General features: G+C 33.9%; 3 protein-coding genes across 3 annotated transcripts; 2 read left to right on the top strand and 1 right to left on the bottom strand.

Moving 5' to 3' along the window:
- Positions 1-216: 216 nt before the first annotated feature.
- On the bottom strand, positions 217-1,097 carry LOC142548207 (pathogenesis-related protein PR-1-like). The gene has a single exon (XM_075656525.1). It carries the CDS (start codon positions 886-888, stop codon positions 391-393), a length of 498 nt encoding a protein of 165 aa, XP_075512640.1. The 5' UTR covers positions 889-1,097; the 3' UTR covers positions 217-390.
- A 4,342-nt stretch (positions 1,098-5,439) lies between these two features.
- LOC142549480 (putative lipase YDR444W) lies at positions 5,440-9,456 on the top strand. The gene is made up of 10 exons (XM_075658444.1): positions 5,440-5,898; positions 6,128-6,195; positions 6,354-6,424; positions 6,533-6,793; positions 6,944-7,107; positions 7,204-7,259; positions 7,527-7,579; positions 7,674-7,794; positions 8,142-8,239; positions 9,173-9,456. Exons 1-10 carry the CDS (start codon positions 5,558-5,560, stop codon positions 9,242-9,244), a joined length of 1,305 nt encoding a protein of 434 aa, XP_075514559.1. The 5' UTR covers positions 5,440-5,557; the 3' UTR covers positions 9,245-9,456.
- A 2,543-nt stretch (positions 9,457-11,999) lies between these two features.
- LOC142549478 (putative 1-deoxy-D-xylulose-5-phosphate synthase 2, chloroplastic) lies at positions 12,000-16,871 on the top strand. Its single transcript, XM_075658442.1, has 10 exons — positions 12,000-12,209; positions 12,706-12,849; positions 13,926-14,090; positions 14,171-14,321; positions 14,409-14,680; positions 14,798-15,071; positions 15,162-15,469; positions 15,560-15,841; positions 15,999-16,283; positions 16,487-16,871. Exons 1-10 carry the CDS (start codon positions 12,099-12,101, stop codon positions 16,634-16,636), a joined length of 2,142 nt encoding a protein of 713 aa, XP_075514557.1. The 5' UTR covers positions 12,000-12,098; the 3' UTR covers positions 16,637-16,871.
- Positions 16,872-19,855: the final 2,984 nt, after the last annotated feature.

Genomic DNA, 19,855 nt, shown 5'->3' with positions numbered 1-19,855 from the left:
ATTGCCGCTTTACCAAAAACTATAACTAGTGGTAATGGTGCAACTCAAATCTTTTAAACCGCACAGTAGCACAGTAGCTCAAGCACTACGGTTCGATCGCTCTATCAAACAGGGACAATTATTTCACCCAAAAACATTAATTAGAAATATCATAGAAACATCGTGCAAAAGAAGTTAGAGAAGATATTTTACCATTATACATACATACTATATATATATATATATAATTGTTTGTGATTAACAATTAATGGAAATGTAGCAACACCATTTTCACTGAGAAAATGTCCAGGATCCATACATAAACATATCGATCGTCGATAATTTCATATATTAAAAAATTAGTTATAATATATATGTGGTTTTAAAAAAGAAAAAAATAATAAAATATAATTAGTATGGCCTCTGGCCGATATAATTACCGGGAGGATCATAATTGCAAGTAATGAAAACACCTCTGCCACCATAACAAACCACTCTAGCACACCCAATTCTCCTGGTGTTCCTCCACACTATCTGAGTGTAATGCCCGCACTGCTGACCATACACACAAGAATTTGACCAGTAGTCGTATTCACGTGCCTCGTCCACCCAAGACTGGGCAGCCTGATCCGGCGTCCACTCGACTCCGCTGCCCCAGAAGATGTTCTCCCCGTACGGGCCGTGCGAGTGCTCCAATGCACAATCTACTTGCCTTTGGTACGCGTACCACTCAGCGTATCGTGCCACGTTCCAGTCCCATTGCAATGGAGCCAATCCCACCTCGGATCGGGCCGAGTTTTGGAGATACAAGAATTGTTGGATTTCATCTTGGCATGTGACAACATTGTTGTCTAGATCAGTGAAGAGGAGGAGAAAGACGAGAATGAAAGTAGTATAGCGTGGCTTCATTTGTTCTTTTTCGTGTGATGGAAATTTGGAAGTTGGATACTAAATTTTATATCCCCTCGTATCCGTAGATCGGCGAGAAATTAATAGAGTAGTTGGATTATGCTGGTGGTTTAAAGTAGGGTTGTCTTCCATGTGCTATAAATGATAGCCACAACACTAGAAAGTGCGCTTTTTTCTTCCCCAAAACAGTCATGATGAGATGGGTAAAGTATACTCATTTTGATTCAATTTTTTTTTTTAAATACTACCACTGCCACATGTTGTTTTGCCAATGGGATTTAATTTTTTTCCTTAAAATAATATTGTAAGAACGAAAATTAACAAGTTGAGCTATTGGAATCTTGAATTTTGATATGTTTTGTGCTTTTTTGGTATAGAGATTCGTAGCCAACGATCCAAGTAATCTGAAAAGTAGTAGCAGCAGTAGTCATGGCCGGATGGAGATCTCCGAGTCATTAGGCACGACGCCCAATCAGAATCGTAGTAGGCATCAATGGATGGATCAGATACTCCACCATAAATAAGCTCAGTCACACCACAAATAGTGGTTTGAACGAAACTTATCCAGTTACCCAAAAAGTTACAATAGCTTTTTCCAAAAAAAATATTCATCTACGGACACCACATTTATATAACGGCAAAAGCTTATGTGAAATGATCTCACATATCGTATTGTGTGAGACGAGTTTCTTATTTGGGTCATCCATGAAAAAAAGTATTATTTTTTATGCTAAGATTTTGTTGGATCTCGGTTTTCTCGTGCCCAAAACGCAACGTAAGTTTTAAAATTTTATTTTGACATTCAAAATATTGTTTGGACACTCGTATGGTTTTAATAAAATAAACATACAAGGATGTTTAGTATATATACTTTTAGTGAAAATTCACTTTGCACCAACTACTCCGGTATTAGCGGATGTAGTTCTTGTTGTAAATCCCTTCGAACTTTCTTCAAATCTCCGAATCAAGTCCACGACCAGTTTATTTGTTCCTCTTCTAACTTGCACTAGAAAGTTAGAAGATGTTTTGCGTAGATATAAAACACAATTTGGTTCAAAACTCTTTTGAGAGCACAAAGAAATTGGAAGAGCCGAAAGTTCAATTTTCTAGCGAGAAACTTTCGGCTGCCTTTCGTCTAATAATGAATCAAAATCCTCATTTTACTTTTTATTAAGATTCGGTGATCTCCAACATATATTATTAATTTGATTAACTAATTGTCATTTCCTTAATTAATCATATTAATTAAGTCAATAATTTCAATAAAATCCTTGTGATGCATGTTACGTAAATTAGGAATCAAAATCCCTCATTATTATTTCTAATCCTTTCTTAACTTAATTAATCTAATTAATTAAATTAATTAAAGATTCTAAATATGCATGCCAATCTTTTCAATCTTGATTTTCTTTTAATACATATATTTGTGAGATCACCAAAATCTAAATAAAACATGTTTACTTCTTTTGACTGTCTTTAGTAGTCATGCTCTCAAAATTTTTATAAGCTTTTATAAACTTTATTTATAAGCTTATCGATTGATGATATCAAACTTATTTCTTATAAATTCAACTCATTGAATTTATTATCTCAACGGGAACAAGTAAACCAGTGCTTGTGTGACCCTCAATGGTTTAGAGATACAGCTAGTCATGGGTTCACAATTCTTTGTGATTCAGGACATAATCCTTTATTCGGGCTTACCCTAGTTAGTCTCATTCTTTTCATCAACACCTTGATCAAGAATGTCAGAACTCATTTCTGATTGCACCCATCGGATCATGGTAAGAGCGTCTAGTAGCATCGCCCCATGATCCCCTAGGTATCACTGATAGTGCCTGCAAGAACCAGTCGATTATGATTAACGTACAGTACGGTCCCTTCATCTCATATATCCCGATCGAATCTGCAACCATTGGTTAATCGAGGGTTGCATATTAATTCGATAACTACGTTATACATATAAATAGTGGCATCACATGTACTGTTGGATAAATCCTTCTCTAACGTACATATAATACTCTGGCAAGAGATTCCACGCACTATTATTTCATCAGATCACATAGGATATCCACACCCGTAGGTGAGCGGTGAATCCCCGACTACAATACACTGGCTCCTACATGTGTCGCAACTGTACCCAATCTCGCCACCTGATGACTCTCCTGGAGCCGGTAAACGAGTCAAAGCGTAGCCCTAGCATATAGAGCCTCAGTGTTGTCCCGGGTCGTAAGGACTAATGGTGTACAATCATAACCACGGACTTATCCCCTCGATGAATGATAACCATTTGGAAAGTCCGAGGGAGGGTTGTTCGGTATAATCATCATATGACTACCCATCTGTATGTTTGGACATCTCCATGCCCTTACCAAGAAACGCAGTACACAACATCACAGATGCTAGTCTCGAGCTCAAACGACATTTATCCATGTTTTAGGTGGCTGAATCGACTAGGAACGAATTTAGATCATACAATGTTTACAAACGAGTTTCAACATTGAATTACGATTCATTTGTATTAAAGTATAATCAAGGTCTTTATCTATGTTTGATAACATGGGTATACAGATAAAGAAATAACAAACCATAAAATAATGAATTATATTAAAGAAAGATTTTTATTACAACTGAGTCAATAAAATCCCTAGCCAACAGTTGGCTTGCAGGGCATCTACTCTAACAGATTTTTACTTTTTTATTGTGAATATCGAAAAGATTAACACGTCTCACAGATAAAGATTCGTAAGACCGTCTCACAAAAGATCGTATCATATTTGATTATATTATACCAACAAATTGAAAATTTTGGAATTTGATGTATAAATAAATCATTAAAGATTATTAAAAATGACATAAAATTGGTTGGTTAAAACAGTATAGACATATTGAAATATTATCCTATAACGAGAACCTCCAACATCATCCAGACTTTTATAATTTTACGTTCTTTTTGACCTATTTTCCTATTATTACTATAATATCAGTCATTAAAATATATATGAGTCTCCATCGATTTATTTTAATTGGAGAGAGTCTGATTTTTTTTAATTTGATCAGAAGAGTGACTTAGAGGGCAAGATGTTCTTTACACATGTTTGTTAAAATAAAATAAAAAACTAACATCACATTTTGATTCAGTACAGATTCGAATCATGTGTTTTTGCACAATTTAACACATTACCACTCCATTACATCATATTTAATTGGATATTTACGTAAATCATTTATATATATGTATATTTTTATCTAGATCGAGTTTTTTTTCATATTTGAGTCGATTTTTTCTTATTTGGGTCGAATATTTCACATTTGGGTCAAGTTTTTCATATTTGAGCCGAGTTGTTCATATTTGGGACAATTTTTTTTACATTTGGGTCAATTTTCACATTTTTGTCAATGTTTTCACATTTGGGTAAAATTTTACACATATGTAGCGGAGTTTGGGATGAAGTTTTGGGGTAGATTTTTATGTTTGAGTTGAGTTTGAGGTAAATTTTTTATTTTGATTAATTTAAGTTTTATTATTATTTGCACAATAATAAAATTAGGACGACTCTTTTTTTCAGTTTAGAACTTACTCAAAATTACCTAATTTCCCCCGATTTTAATGTATATATCAATTTTTATAAAATGGGTGGAGTTTGGGGTAGAGTTTTATGTCTGAGTGAAGTTTGTGGTGGAGTTTTTATTTTGAATAATTTAAATTTTTATTTTTATTTGAAAATTAATAAAATTAGGACGACTCTCTTTTTTCAACTTAGAACTTAATTGACTCACAATTACCTCATATCCCCAGTTTTATTGTATATATAAATTTCTATAATGATTTTAAATCAAATTTGAAAATTTCGAATTATCAAAATCTTATCAATTTATGTAAAGTTTCGACATTTAAATATATCAAATCAAACATTGATATTAAACACTTTTTATCCAAAAAAACTATGAATTTCGATAATATTTTTATTGTTAAAAATTAAATAATATATGAAATCTTAAATTAAATCCATATCTTACGTATTTACAAAATTATTATAAGAAGTAGAATTAATTTCAAATTCATTCATTATTGGATGAATTTGAAATTTATCGTAATTAACATGTAATATTATATAAAATAGAAATGTTGATTTGATGATATGGTATTCTTTATCTAAACTATAAAAAACATTTAAATATATTTAAAATATATAAATTTGAAATTCATCTAGTCAAACACAAACACAAATATTAAACAGAAGTCATTATATATGTTTCATGGTATATGTATACAGACAAAAATTTGCGTGAGACGGTCTTACACTCTTACATGTTGTATTTTGTGAAACGGATCTTTTATTTGATCATCTATGAAAAAATATTATTTTTTATGCTAAGAATATTACTTTTTATTGTGAATATCGGTAAGGTTAGGTTGATTTGTCTCACAGATAAATGTATTATTATTTAAAAAGCACAAATTTCATATCCAAATTAGATTAAATATTTGTATAATTGTATTATTATTTAATGTGCAACTTAAATGATTTTGTAACAAAAAAAGAAAATGTTCATCGTCTCAATCATTGTCAATAAAAAAAATCTCGAGCCGATGTAAAGGACGGACTCGCTTCCCGTCTCCGAAATCTTTTCAAGATTAAATTTTTTTGGGTATGTATTGACTTCCATGACCATCATCTCGAGGATCCCTTTCCAGCCCTTTACTCCGAATACGAAACCCGATTCAAAATTTGTAATTACCAGTGCTGGGCTGAGTTTCTTTCGAGTGGGTTTCCCGAAGAACAGGGAGCTTTATAGATTGTTGTGGGTGGATGACAGTGGGGAAATGGAATGGATTAAGAGATTAGGAAGTGGTTGGTTCGTGGGATGCTGTTCCGAGAAGGATAGGACGGTAGAAATAGAGACTGTAGATGGCGGTGAAGATGTTTTTGATGCGGCGGCGGCGGCGGCGAAACCCATGGCACAGCCTGATCATCTTGTTATCATGGTTAATGGCCTCATTGGAAGGTATAATTAGGATGATTATGCTCGTGATTTTTGTTTAGTATATTTGCCTAGAAATTCAGTTCTTATATGATTAAGCAGATGGAATTAGCTGAATGGCTTCCTAGGCAGAAATGGTATACGATTTTATATGGCTTGTATAATGATTCAATTGGTTGCAGTTTAAACTTTGTATTTTGTTGCTCGATTCTTTTCCAGTTTTTAATAAATTGTGTTTTCCTCACACCCTCAGCTCAGAAGATTGGAAGTATGCTGCTGAGCAATTTGTGATGCAATTTCCTCATAAAGTTATTGTTCATCGTAAGTACTGTATTTGCTTGATTTTTCTTGAATAAAACAGGCTATTGTGATTCTGTGAAACATAATTTCTTTGTTAGACCTAAACTTTCTGCTCACATTTATCATTTATGTCAGAACTCAGAAGAATGATATATTTTTCCACATCTGTTTTGTTGCAGGTAGCGAGTGCAATTCATCAACATTGACTTTTGATGGTGTTGACAGAATGGGTGAAAGGCTAGCCGAAGAGGTACTTTGGTAATATCAAACCCGCCCTTCTTTCTTCCCATAAAAATAGCTGGTTAAGATCAATATTCATCAGCTGAATAATTAATACAATTCTGACAACATAACCCAGGTGATTGATGTTATCCGTCGTTGGCATGGAGTTCGCAAAATTTCATTTGTTGCTCACTCCTTGGGTGGACTCGTTGCACGGTATGCTATTGGTAGGTTATATGAACTTTCAGCCAAAACTGGATCCACAAAATTTCCTGGATATGGCTCACATGAGGAAATAAATCTTTCCTCTCAACACCGTAACCAGATTGGAGGACTGGAACCCATGAACTTTATAACATTTGCAACCCCACATTTGGGTTCAAGATGGCATAAACAGGTGAATGTTGATCTCTCTATTTCCATTGAATCAATGACTTATATTTACCACATATTCTTAAACTTACAGTGGTTTACTTTCGAAAACACGAGTAAATAGGCTCACAACCACAACTCTCACTTGTCTTCTTTACCCTTCGTACTTCCTCAGCTCCCATTCCTTTGTGGTCTTCCTTTCTTGGAGAAAAGCGCGTCACAAACAGCACACTGGATTGCAGGGAGATCAGGAAAACATCTATTTCTCACGGATCAAGACGATGGTAGACCTCCACTTCTGCTGCGGATGGTCAATGACTCTGATGATATCCATTTCATGTCAGTGTAGATTACTGGGTTACCGATTACTTAAATTTTTTGAACCGTAAAACAATCGTTTTAGTTTGGTGACACTTTGTTTGTCAACACTTACAGGTCAGCTTTACGCTCTTTTAAGCGCCGTGTTGCATACGCCAATGCAAACTATGACCGTATCCTTCACCAGCATTGATGGAACAACAAGGTGGACATGGATTGTTGTCCACATGGCGTTTAATTAATCAGTTTACATATGTAACCATTTATTTTGTTTTCAGTTTACATTTGTAACCATTTATTTTGTTTTACTTAAGAGTGTGAAAATGCTCCAAATTCCTATTTCAACCCTGTCCATCAGGGTCATAATATTTTATTTAACCAAAAAAGATGTTCTATCAACTTGCACAATTAATTAATGTTTGCCTTCATGGATACCTAAGATGTGGTGGGGTGGCGAACTTCATCAATTCGCCGTCAAGATGAACTTCCGAAGGTTGGTTTCTGTTTTTGTCCGCTTATCAAACTCTTTTCTTTTCTCTAATAAAGTTAGATGAAGTGGGTAATTTTTCGAATTTTCTTTTATACAGTCAAATCATCTTGTTAGTGATACGAAGTATCCGCATATCATATACGTTGAACAGAGAATGACTGAAAATGAACCTAGTAAAGCATCCTCTGCAATTGGGACGCAAGTTATTGACTTGGAAGGTTTGTTCCATTTGCTTGCAATGGCAAGCTATTGTAGCTGAGTTGTTTTTGGCTCATTGAATATATTTATTTTGTTCTACTTTTATGAAGTGGTTAGAAACAAATGGTTGCACCTAAGTCAATGATAGATAGAATTAATTAGTAGCAAAGTTACTTGTGTCGAAATTCTCCAGTCTCTTGTCACACCACACCTCATTGACCCGGTGCGTGACATCATCTGTATCATATAAGAAAATGGAGAAGAATTATTTCAAAATGTCGGTTCCTGAAAAATAAGATGTAATCGTGGACAGAAGCTCACATATTCGTTCTGATTTAGTTGACATGAATTTCATTCACTTTTTTAGAGGAGATGATTAGAGGACTTAATCAAGTTTCTTGGGAGCGCATTGATGTAAGCTTTCACAACAGCAGACAAAGATATGTAGCACATAATACGATCCAGGTATATCTACCACCATGCCATATTCTTTCAGAATAGGGACCTGTTTATTTTTCTCAAAGTATCAATTGTTATGGAGTTCTATACACGGTGCAATAACGTTTAGCAGTGAAGTGTTGTTATGATATTAAAATATTAACACAGAAAAATAAATGAATTTACACGAAGATTGATAAGCCTAGAGTTTTCCCTCTGTACAAGTAAACATTCCCTAGCATAAGTTAGTAAAACTTCACCCAGAACATCAAAACTGAATGACATAACAAACACACTTCTCACATTTCATTCCCCTCTCTCGCGTGCAAAACCCTATCTCTCTCCCTCTTTGCTTCTAGATCCATCCATTACTATTTTGTAATTACCCGGCCCATTAAATCCTTAAGCTCCTGGCGCATGACAGTTTTCGATGCAAAGAATGATGACTAAGAATTGAGAACTATGGAAACTTCACAGCGGGCTTCTAGTTATTAACAACAATCGCATAGTAAATCACTTCCATGATTCAAACTTTTAACAAGATTCAGACGTTCTATAATCACAGCTGTGCGTAAAATATGAAGTCCCCGATATGATATTTTAATTTGCACCATCTACAGCTGGCCTTCATCTTATTATATTGAAAACCAACACTCCTTTAGAACTAGTTGGTTAGCTGGACTGCACAGTTGTTTAAGAGAACATGACACAATACCAGAAAATTTGCGTGAAACAACCACAAACATCTTGCCCGAAGATGCTTTTATTTCGACAGCATTTCATGCTCGTATTCTATATGTGACCTATGAAACATAAGAAGAGTTCTCCTAGAACTCTCTTGGTATAGCCTAAAATTAGTTTTATTTACTAAATTTCATTAGCTTCTTTTCTCTTTACTTATATATATATATTTTTAAAAAAAGATTTCTTGTAATGTTTGTATTCATGCCGCGGGTTCAGGTTAAAAGCTACTGGTTGAATTCTGATGGTGCTGATGTGGTTCAGCATATGATAGATTGCTTCCTTCTCTAGCTGCACGACCATGCATTCGGATACACTATAGCTAGACCAAAGAAGTATGAAAATTATTCCTTGCTCTATGGAATTTCATAATTCTCTAATTGTAAGTAATTTGACAGAATTATAGATACACGTGAGATTCTGTAATGTAAGCCACCTCCATTGTATGTATGCTTCCAATCTTTGAGCACGATAGACTTTTTCTTTCCAATGATCATATATATATCATATCAACTCTACTTATTTACACTAACCTATAACTTAATGATCACATTCTAATTCTTCCAATCAAACGAGATTATTTATCCTCTCTTTGAAAAGTATACATTTACTCCATCTAAGAAAATGCAACTGGAATATAATGTAAGTAGAAAATATACATTCACATGTGACAAATCCGACGTTATGAATGAATCGCGACCCAGAAAAATCGAACACGCGAGCTAAGATACCCGAATGCAACAGCGTAGTTCGATTGTAAATGTATACATACATGTATGTGTACATATATAGTGTGATGTGTGGGTATAAATCCTACTTGGCGGCCAAGAGCCTCCATGCAATAAATAAATAAATAAATATGAGTTTTATCCCTAAAAAAATTAAATAAATATGCATTTTATTATTAATTAATATTCACTTTTTAAAGAAAATATAAGTATTGAGTCAAGGATGTGGAGTCAATTCGTGCAGGCCGGAAGATTGAATAACTGGAGTGATCAAATTCAATCCTCCAAATATTCAAAAGCAAGATATTAGGCATGCTATCTATATATATATTATATATATATAAGGGTGATATTGATTATTTATGTCAATTAGTCTGCGCTGGTGTGCTGCAATATTAAAATATAGTACTACCTATTTTCTAGTATTATTAAATACCAGTGATCACGTTTCAGTTTTTTTATAGATAATTTTTGTGTAAAAAAATATATTATTTTTATTAACATATGATAATTATAAATTAATAATTAAATAATATTTACTTATATAGTTTGAACTTTTAGATAAATTTGAGATAAGTCGGAGAAAAATCGAAAAAAATCATAAAAAATTAGAGAAATGTACAAAAATTACTAATAAACTCACACCAGCAAAGTTAGCTAACAAATATTATAAAGGTTAAAACTGAAAAAAAAAAAAAAAAAACTTTCATGCCATATTGACATACAAAAGTTAGTTAATAGGAGGTGCTCAAGTTTAATAATATAGTATAATATAGATATATTTCGCAAGTGTTATTTCATACCCATACATACTATACTACTAGTGTACCGACGCAGACGTTGCGTGCTTGTATAATATTTTTTTATAATTTATTTGATTTATATTTAAATGAGCATCAAAATATAATTATAAGAAATAGTGAGGGACTACACTGTAATTTTGATATATAAATTAAAAAAATAAAAGAATAAAAAAAATGACCTCAGTAAGAATACTCTATCTGCTGAACTACATATAAGTTACATTAAAACTTTAAAATTTTATTAATATATATAATTATGACACCAAAATTAGCTACTCTAAGTGTCTCAAACTTAATAAAATAGTATAGATATCTGAATGAATTAATACTGGAGCATAAAATAATAAACCATGCATGTCAAATAAAAAAAACTAGAGATTAGATATAATCACGGGCGGAGCCACCGTACTTTTCACCCGGGCTAAACCGAAATTTTTTAAAAAAATTTATATGTAAATTTTGTATATTTTGGATAAACTTGATATTAGCCCGGGTAGATCAATTTAAAATATTAAAAGATTTTAGAGTATAAAATTCTAGCCCGAGTAGAATCGGATTCTTGGCTCCATCACTGGATATAATCATATAAATCTGAATATGATTTTTTTGCCCTCGGACAGTTTACTATGTGCTTAAAACAGAAATCAGATATGCTTATTAATTTCATTTCTCCATAACTCACACACAAACTCGAGTCAGTACGCAAGATGCCGGTCATTTGTATGAGGGGTAAAATCGTCTCGTCCAGTTAATACATAAGGCATTTAAAAAAAGAAACGTTTAAATCTCGTTTTATATTTAATTATAGGACAAATCAACTTTGGCGACCGTAAACTGAGAATGTCATCCGTGAACGGAAAAATTTATATATATATATATATATATATATATATATTTATATATATAGAATTACCTGACTTTTTTGGCCTACATTGCCCGGCATTAATTTAAATAACTCACTAGGTTAAGTATCATAAAATTATTGATTAATTAATGAAATTAGATACAGTCCAAGAAAAAATTATTTTATTTTTTATTTATAAATTACATATGCAAGTGCGGATAGAATATCTCTATATGTCCAGTTTTGATATTTTGCACATTCACCGGGCACATTTACGTGAGCACCGATAAGATGACACTCCACCCTATTGGATGCACGGTGTTAATATAAGTGTACATTATGAGTGTCCAAAACCGATTATATGTTTATTATTTAGGGTTGAGCATGAATTAAATGTTATCCATAGAAACTGAAAGGCTTAGCATGCCGACTAATATGACTTGAAAACAAGTAATTTGCTTTTTTGAATTTCAATTCCAGTGCGCTTCATTTGACCCTTTGATTTATATATGTATATTTTCTTAGATTTAAATATAATATCTGCGATATTGTAGAATATATTATGGCTGGCGACTTTGATTTTTGGTTGACACCTCAGAACTTTGAACATCATACCTTTATTAATATATTCTATAAATTACAGTGTCTCATTTCATTAATCATCTAGCCATCTCTCCTGCTTGAGGCAAAAAAAAAAAACTATATATATATATATATACTGAGGTATATATATATCTCTCAAAATCTCCAACTTCGAAGCAATATCAGATATGGCTTCTTGTGGCGTTGTGAGGAATAGTTTCTTTCAGTTGCTCCATTCTCATGATAACTCAAGCTTGCTATCTTCATCGTCATCCACACTTCCCAGCACAAGGCAAAAGGTAATTAAATTTCCATTCTTTATCTACAATAATGTGTCGGGAGAAATAGTTATTTTCGCTGAGAAAACAATCAAAACATGATTCTGTGGGTTGATGCATTTATTAGGAGATTATTGTTGTAGAAAATGTTAGTTGTCTCACATCGATTGGATAAAATATCTGAGAGTTGTATATATGGTCTTGGACAATCCTCCCCCATTGAACTAGCTTTTGGGGTTGAGTTAGGTCTAAGTCTCAATCTTAACAAAAAAACAATTGTCTGGGAGAGTAAATGAAACGTGACACATAAGCTGTGATATATGATTTGACACATTTGAGTTATGCATGTTACAGTATTGTTATTATTATCCGTCGTAGCTTTAGGTAAAGCAACAAACATAGCGTATAGTTGGACAAGAAAACCATGATAGCAGAAATATGTGCCAAAGTCGTCTTGTTTATAACAATCGCGGCCTAAATATCATCGGTCAAGCTCATGGAAACCATTCATTTTCAGTTTTCGGGCATTAAAGCTATCAAAGAGGACAACAATGGCAATGGAAGGATAACAAGAACCCTCAATTTTACAGGAGAAATGCCTTCAACTCCTATATTGGATACCGTAAACTATCCCGTTCACATGAAAAACCTTTCTATTGAGGTAAACTTCACGAACACTATTTTTTTTTTTTTTTTTTTTATGTATTGTTCAATTGTGCAAAACATGTATTACGCTAATAAATTAAATTTCTGAGATTCAAAAATTATATAATTAGAAAATTTTATAATTTAAATTTCAAAATTTTATAATACAAACTGTTGCATGTAGGAAGTTCGTCGAAGAATAATTATTACTGCTGTTATTTTAGGAGCAAAAAGTTCTTTCGTAAATTAATTTTATTTACTGGGTGGCGTACGTATAGAATCGTGCTAAGTATTAGGTCATGCACAATAGTAAATATATTTTCTCCAAATATTTGTAGGTCTCATGCTCTACATCATCAATCAAATATTTCACTTTTCAAATATCTCAAATTTCACAATCAAATATCACACCAACCAAATATTAATTGCTCCCACTGTCATTTTAATTAATAGTTTATTTTCATTTAAATAAAATAACTTACAATTTTATAAAAAATTATTTCACCACTTTAATTAATTTCATCTATTATTTAATATGTAATTTTTATTCGAATATAAAATTAGAAAGTTTATAACGGTTACAAAATATTTTTGAATATTAAAATGATTATTAAAATTAGAAAGTTTAATTAAAAGATATTAAAAAATGAAAAAAAAAATATGAATAACCGGTTACAAAGGTTACAAATTTGTAACCGGTTATTAACTTGGCACACAAATCAATAGAGCACAATTGTGAATATTTGGTAGTGAAAAATATTTGGATGACATGACACACACAATACCCACTAACGTGGGTGTCCTTACAATATTTAGTCAAATAAATAAATATTTAAAAAAATCCAAAATTTGAGTGCATGAAATTTGCTGCCACTGAATTTTCTTGACTAACCATGATAACACAAAAGGCCGTCAATATTTCAAACTTTGACTTCTATGTGCTAGAGGTAACTGTTACTACGAGTAGTTTCCAAATTAACCATGAAAAAAGATATTAAAAAAAATTTGAACTTCTTTATGAAATTAAATATGTTGTTTTCTTACATTCAACGTATTTTTACATTCTAGTTTTAATAATTTTCCCACTTACAGGAACTAGAAACATTGGCTGATGAATTAAGGGAAGAGGTAGTCTACAATGTGTCAAAAACAGGGGGCCATCTGAGTTCAAACTTGGGTGTGGCTGAGCTTACTGTCGCACTCCATCACGTTTTCGACGCACCTAATGACAAAATTATATGGGATGTTGGCCACCAGGTATGTATGTTTCGTTATGTAAGGTCGATTTTCTCGTATGAAGTCACGGTCTGATGATTGGTTTTATGCATCATACGTAGACGTATCCGCACAAAATATTAACCGGGAGGAGATCGAGAATGCATACGATGAGACAGACTTCCGGGCTAGCAGGTTTCCCGAAAAGGGAAGAAAGTGCTTATGATGCCTTTGGTGTGGGTCACAGTTCAACTAGCATCTCAGCTGGCCTAGGTAACCATTTACACTAAGATAAGAATAAGACTGATTGTTGAAGTAGATTTGTTTAATTATGAGAGAGTAAACTTTTGTCGTCCTCAGGAATGGCAGTAGCAAGGGATCTACTAGGGAAGAAAAACCATGTAATATCGGTTATTGGTGATGGGGCCATGACTGGAGGACAAGCATATGAAGCATTGAACAATGCCGGATTTCTTGATTCTAATCTCATCATCATCTTGAACGATAATAAACAAGTTTCCCTACCGACTGCAACTGTCGATGGACCTGCACCACCTGTAGGGGCGTTGAGCAAGGCTTTGACAAGGCTTCAAGCCAGCCGAAAATTTCGCCAATTTCGCGAAGCAGCTAGAGTACGCAACTAATTTTCCCCTAAGTTGTTTTGTAACTTTCGAACTGTCTCCTACATCAAAATTTTTGTCATGTCCATGCTATTGAATCAGATTTCACGGGATTCAACTTTTTGACAGGGCGTAACAAAACAAATAGGAAGCCAGGCTCATGATGTAGCATCGAAGATGGAAACTTTGGTTAGAGGGATGTCAGGGAGAACTGGATTTAGTCTTTTTGAGGATCTCGGCATATACTACATAGGTCCCGTGGATGGTCACAGCGTGGAAGACCTCGTCCATATTTTGAAGAAGGTAAAAGAGATGCCAGCACCAGGGCCTGTAATGATTCACATTGTCACGGAAAAAGGCAAAGGATACCCTCCTGCTGAAGTTGCTTCCGATAAAATGCATGGTACGTCTGCACAAGAATCTAATTAATCGGGTTAATTACGCAACAAGTAAGTATAATTTTACTCACGTATAAGAGTTTTATTTTGATCAGGTGTAGTGAAGTTTGATCCCAGTACAGGGAAACAGACGAAGGGTAAATCGATTACGCTTTCCTATACTCAATACTTTGCGGAGTCCTTGATAGCTGAAGCGGAGCGAGATGACAAGATTGTAGCAATTCATGCTGCTATGGGAGGCGGCACCGGGCTTAACATATTTCAGAAACGCTTCCCCGACAGGTGTTTTGACGTGGGAATAGCCGAGCAGCACGCTGTCACCTTCGCTGCTGGTCTAGCTACTGAAGGGATCAAGCCATTTTGCTCGATTTACTCGTCTTTTTTGCAGAGAGGCTATGATCAGGTGAAAAGAACTAAAAATAGAACCTGATCTCTAAGCCAATTTTTTATCAAGTACTCGGTCTTTTTACCAGTGGGTGATGATTTGATACAGGTGATACATGATGTAGACCTTCAGAAACTCCCAGTGAGATTCATCATGGACAGGGCCGGACTCGTTGGAGCAGATGGCCCGACTCATTGTGGTGCATTTGATACTACTTACATGGCCTGTTTACCGAACATGATAGTCATGGCTCCATCAGACGAGGCTGAGCTGATGCACATGATAGCCACAGCTGCGATCATAGATGACCGGCCTAGTTGCATCAGGTACCCCAGAGGAAATGGTGTGGGCACGGTTCTTCCTCCGAATAACAAAGGAATTCCTTTGGAGGTATAATAGAATAACCTTTTTTTTTTCCCTGATTCTCAACATGTTGCATAATTTGTTCCAAAAACAAACTCCATTAATTCTTCCGAGGTTAAAAGGCCAAATTAAATATTGCTGATTCGTCGCAGTATCTTAATGTTACATTCATTTTCCTACACAGATTGGCAAAGGAAGGGTACTAAGGGAGGGAAGTAAAGTGGCACTTTTGGGTTTTGGAACAATGGTACAAAGTTGTTTAGAGGCAGCAAACCTTCTTGAAAATTATGGCGTCGTGGCCACTGTTGCGGATGCACGATTTTGCAAGCCTCTCGATGGAGACCTGGTTCGGAAGTTGGCTCGGGATCATGAGGTCCTCATTAGTGTTGAAGAAGGGTCGATCGGAGGATTTGGTTCGCATGTTGGGCATTTCTTGAGCTTGAATGGATTACTTGATGGAAATCTCAAGGTAAGATATATATAATAATCACAAGCTAGTTCCATTAGTGCCGCAAACAGGCCTAGAAGTGCTCCAATAGTGCTACATACAAGTGTAGATGGTTTCTTTTGTAGATTAACTATATACAAAACTCATATGATCACATGCATGCATAAACAGAATTCAGATTTTGATGGTTTTGTTTTGATTTGTTTTTGGTGATGTTGATGCAGTGGAGGGCAATGGTTCTACCAGACAGATACATTGATCATGGAGCTCAGAATGACCAAATTGAAGAGGCGGGTCTCAGCCCCAACCATATCAAATCCACTGTTTTGTCACTCATTGCTGAACCTCAAAGGGCAACAAGAATCTCTGGTTGATCACGGGAAGAAATCTTCCCCAACTCCCTGTATATCCGCGCCGAGACCGAAAATTTTGTTTAACGGCTGAGCTACTTTATAAATAAATAATAATGATATATAAGTAGCTAAAGTGTGATGTGGTTCAATTCGTATTAGTTAATTTTTTGGTAAAAAAATGTTACAATATGATAATCTTTTGTATTATAAAATTTCAGATTCTTCATTTTTATTGTTGTTTTAGGCTTTAAACGAAGAGTAGATCTCTCGTGATACGGTCTCGCAAATCTTTATCTGTGAGATGGGTCAATCCTAACAAACGTGACGCGTAAACAAAATCAAAGGGAAAAACAGTTTTCCATACCCAAACCCATGACTAACAGCATTTCCAAGGAACGACTCATCGGTATTATTATAATTAAATAATACTTAATGAGACACCTCAATTAAATTATATTTTTTTCATCAAATTTTATAGTAACATATACTTCGAAAAATATGCACACACACACATGCGTGTGTGTGTATATTTGAGGTTTATTTTTGGGAAAAGAACAGAAGGATCGAGTTCGCACAGCAATTAGTGCAAGATGGGTCATAGATTTGAGAAACACTGACTGCTTTGGAATGCATTATTGTTGTCCTTTTTTATTTCATGACGTGTGTCATTGCGTCATGCAAACAAAGGCCAACTTCAAAAATTTTGTGTTTCATCGCTAAGACAAAAATTTGTGCAAGACAGTTTCACGGATCGTATTTTGTGAAACGATATTATGGATCGTATTTTGGAGACATATATCTTATTTGGTTCATACATGAAAAATTATTACTTTTAATGCTAAGAATATTATTTTTTATTGTGAATATCGGTATGTTCATCCGTCTTACGAATAAAGATCCACGCATTTTGACGAAATATATTATTAACATGATAAGTATAATTTTCATTTATTTCGTGACTAAATTACAATAGTTTTGAATAATAAAATAACAAACATGTATGTTTATAATTGTAAGATGATATATTTATCCACACTTTTAAATAGGAAATAGATTAATTAATTGATAATAATAATAACAACAACAATAATAGGTCATAAAAATGAATTGAATTCTATGTATTTTGAAATTGCTCCAATATATTGGAATTTATATGTTTTTAGCGACAATTAATCTAATTTCTATGAATTTAATTGATTATTAATTGATCGATATATTAAGCATAATGTTAAAAAATTATCAATAACTTTTAATGCTTTTGTTCATATGAAAATAACAATATTTTAGAACCATTTTGGCTTATCGAAATTGAGATAATCATTTCGGACATGTGACGAGATGAATGGAAAAGAAAATTTATTAAAAATATAATAATATACAATTATGAACACTTGAACATAGTTTTTCCATAGCTAATGTACATTTAAATATTTTTCAGGACAACGGCAATTACTCGATAAAAATATGTATTATATTAAAGGAAAAATTCATTTTACGACAAAAATGGTCTATAAAATGTTTTAAGTTGAAGTCATAGCAACTTTTCATGGCACCCGATCAAGTCAATATGAGGTTTCAGAATTTTTGAGTCCAATTTCCTTCCTTGTTAAAACAATTATTACGTGTGAATGGTGAACATATTCAAGTGCACATTAGCAACAAAATATGTAAAAACAAATATTTATAATTGTAATCCACATTAACAAGTGACCATAAGAAAAAAACATATTATCATGGAGAATAAGACTGCTGATAGATTGAAAACATGAACAAAGACACATGACAGAAGATCATATCGCCGAATACATCCTGGGGCACATGCGATAACACAAAATCAACAAGAAATTCGAACGCAACTTAATTTCTAGACGATTCGAAATTATCTATTTAACTTTTAGTCGAATTGTCAACGAGAAATTCGAACGCGACTAAAGTTAAATTCTTACTCTAAAGGTTAAATACTCGACTTTCCAATCATTTCCAAATGTGGCCATTGTTGGTCATTCCATTTCCATTGTTTCAAGAAATTAAGCTCATGTTCTGATGATAAGTATACTATTTACCATTTACTTAATAGTGCATAATGATAAGTATAATTTACATTTATGTTCTAACTAAAATACAATAATGCTGAATAATAAAATGACAAACTTGTAAATTCACAATAGTAAACTAATAGATTTATTCACACATATAGATAAGAATAGATAAGAAATAGATTTATTCACATATTTAGATACAAAATGTTTTGATGATAATTATATTATTTACCGTATAACCAGTAAGACATAATAATAAGTACGTTTATGTCATAAATAAAATACAATAATGTTGAAAAATAAAATGACAAATTTGTAAAATTCACATTTCTAAATAGGGAAATATATTTTATCAATTAACCCAAGGTCAACCCAAAAGTACTTAATTAGTGTGGTCCTTAATTAGAGGTTAATTCCTCGTTGTTATAAGATATATATGGACAAACAGAAATGTACACAAAAAACCAGCGAGGTAGTATCGTGAACAAAACAATAGGACAATGCTTAAAATAAAGCAAACCGAGGCCTGTATGAAATACAGTGTCCTTAAAACAGATTCGTCCACTCCGGGATGTGTTTCGAGTGTGAACTTGGACGTCTGTTTCCCAGGATACAACGAAACAACTAGCAGTACCCTAGCACGAGGCACCACTGCGGCGAACTGAAACGTACATAAACTTTATCACGAGACTGAGTAACGACAAAGGAGCAGCAGCCGGTGGAAGCAGCAGCAGCCGAGACAGCAAAACAAGCACAGCTTCGAAAATATCAGAATGTAGGAGAGTGTGTTGGGTGTGTATGAAGGACTTGAGGCTGCCCCTATATATAGGCACTCTGGTTCCATTTGGACAGTCACGGTTGGCCATTTGAAATGCCAAAGGTCAGCCCAGCTGGAGAACCAAAGGTCATTTCAGTTTGGAATACCAACGGTCAGCTGAAATACCAAAGGTCTTGGTCCATAATGTAAATTTTCGAAAATAAAAATAGCAAAAGCCAGGTGAACCTTGGTGGGAAATTTTTCCTTGATCGGTCCGACATTCGACGCACACAGGTCGCGCTCGTACGCTTGCACACAAGTCAAGCCTTTTTCCACTGCAAAACAAGCCCGGGATTTGCACCCCGCGCTTGTGTGCGCGAAAGAGAGCCTCTTGACCAATCATTGTTACACATCCATAAAGTGCAACTCAATATAAGCTCACTC

This window comes from Primulina tabacum, chromosome 6, assembly GCF_025594145.1.
Source record: "Primulina tabacum isolate GXHZ01 chromosome 6, ASM2559414v2, whole genome shotgun sequence".
In the NCBI taxonomy this organism is placed as follows: Eukaryota; Viridiplantae; Streptophyta; class Magnoliopsida; order Lamiales; family Gesneriaceae; genus Primulina; species Primulina tabacum.
The sequence above is the reverse complement of the archived record's forward strand: the minus strand, read 5'-3'. Positions and strand labels throughout refer to the sequence as shown.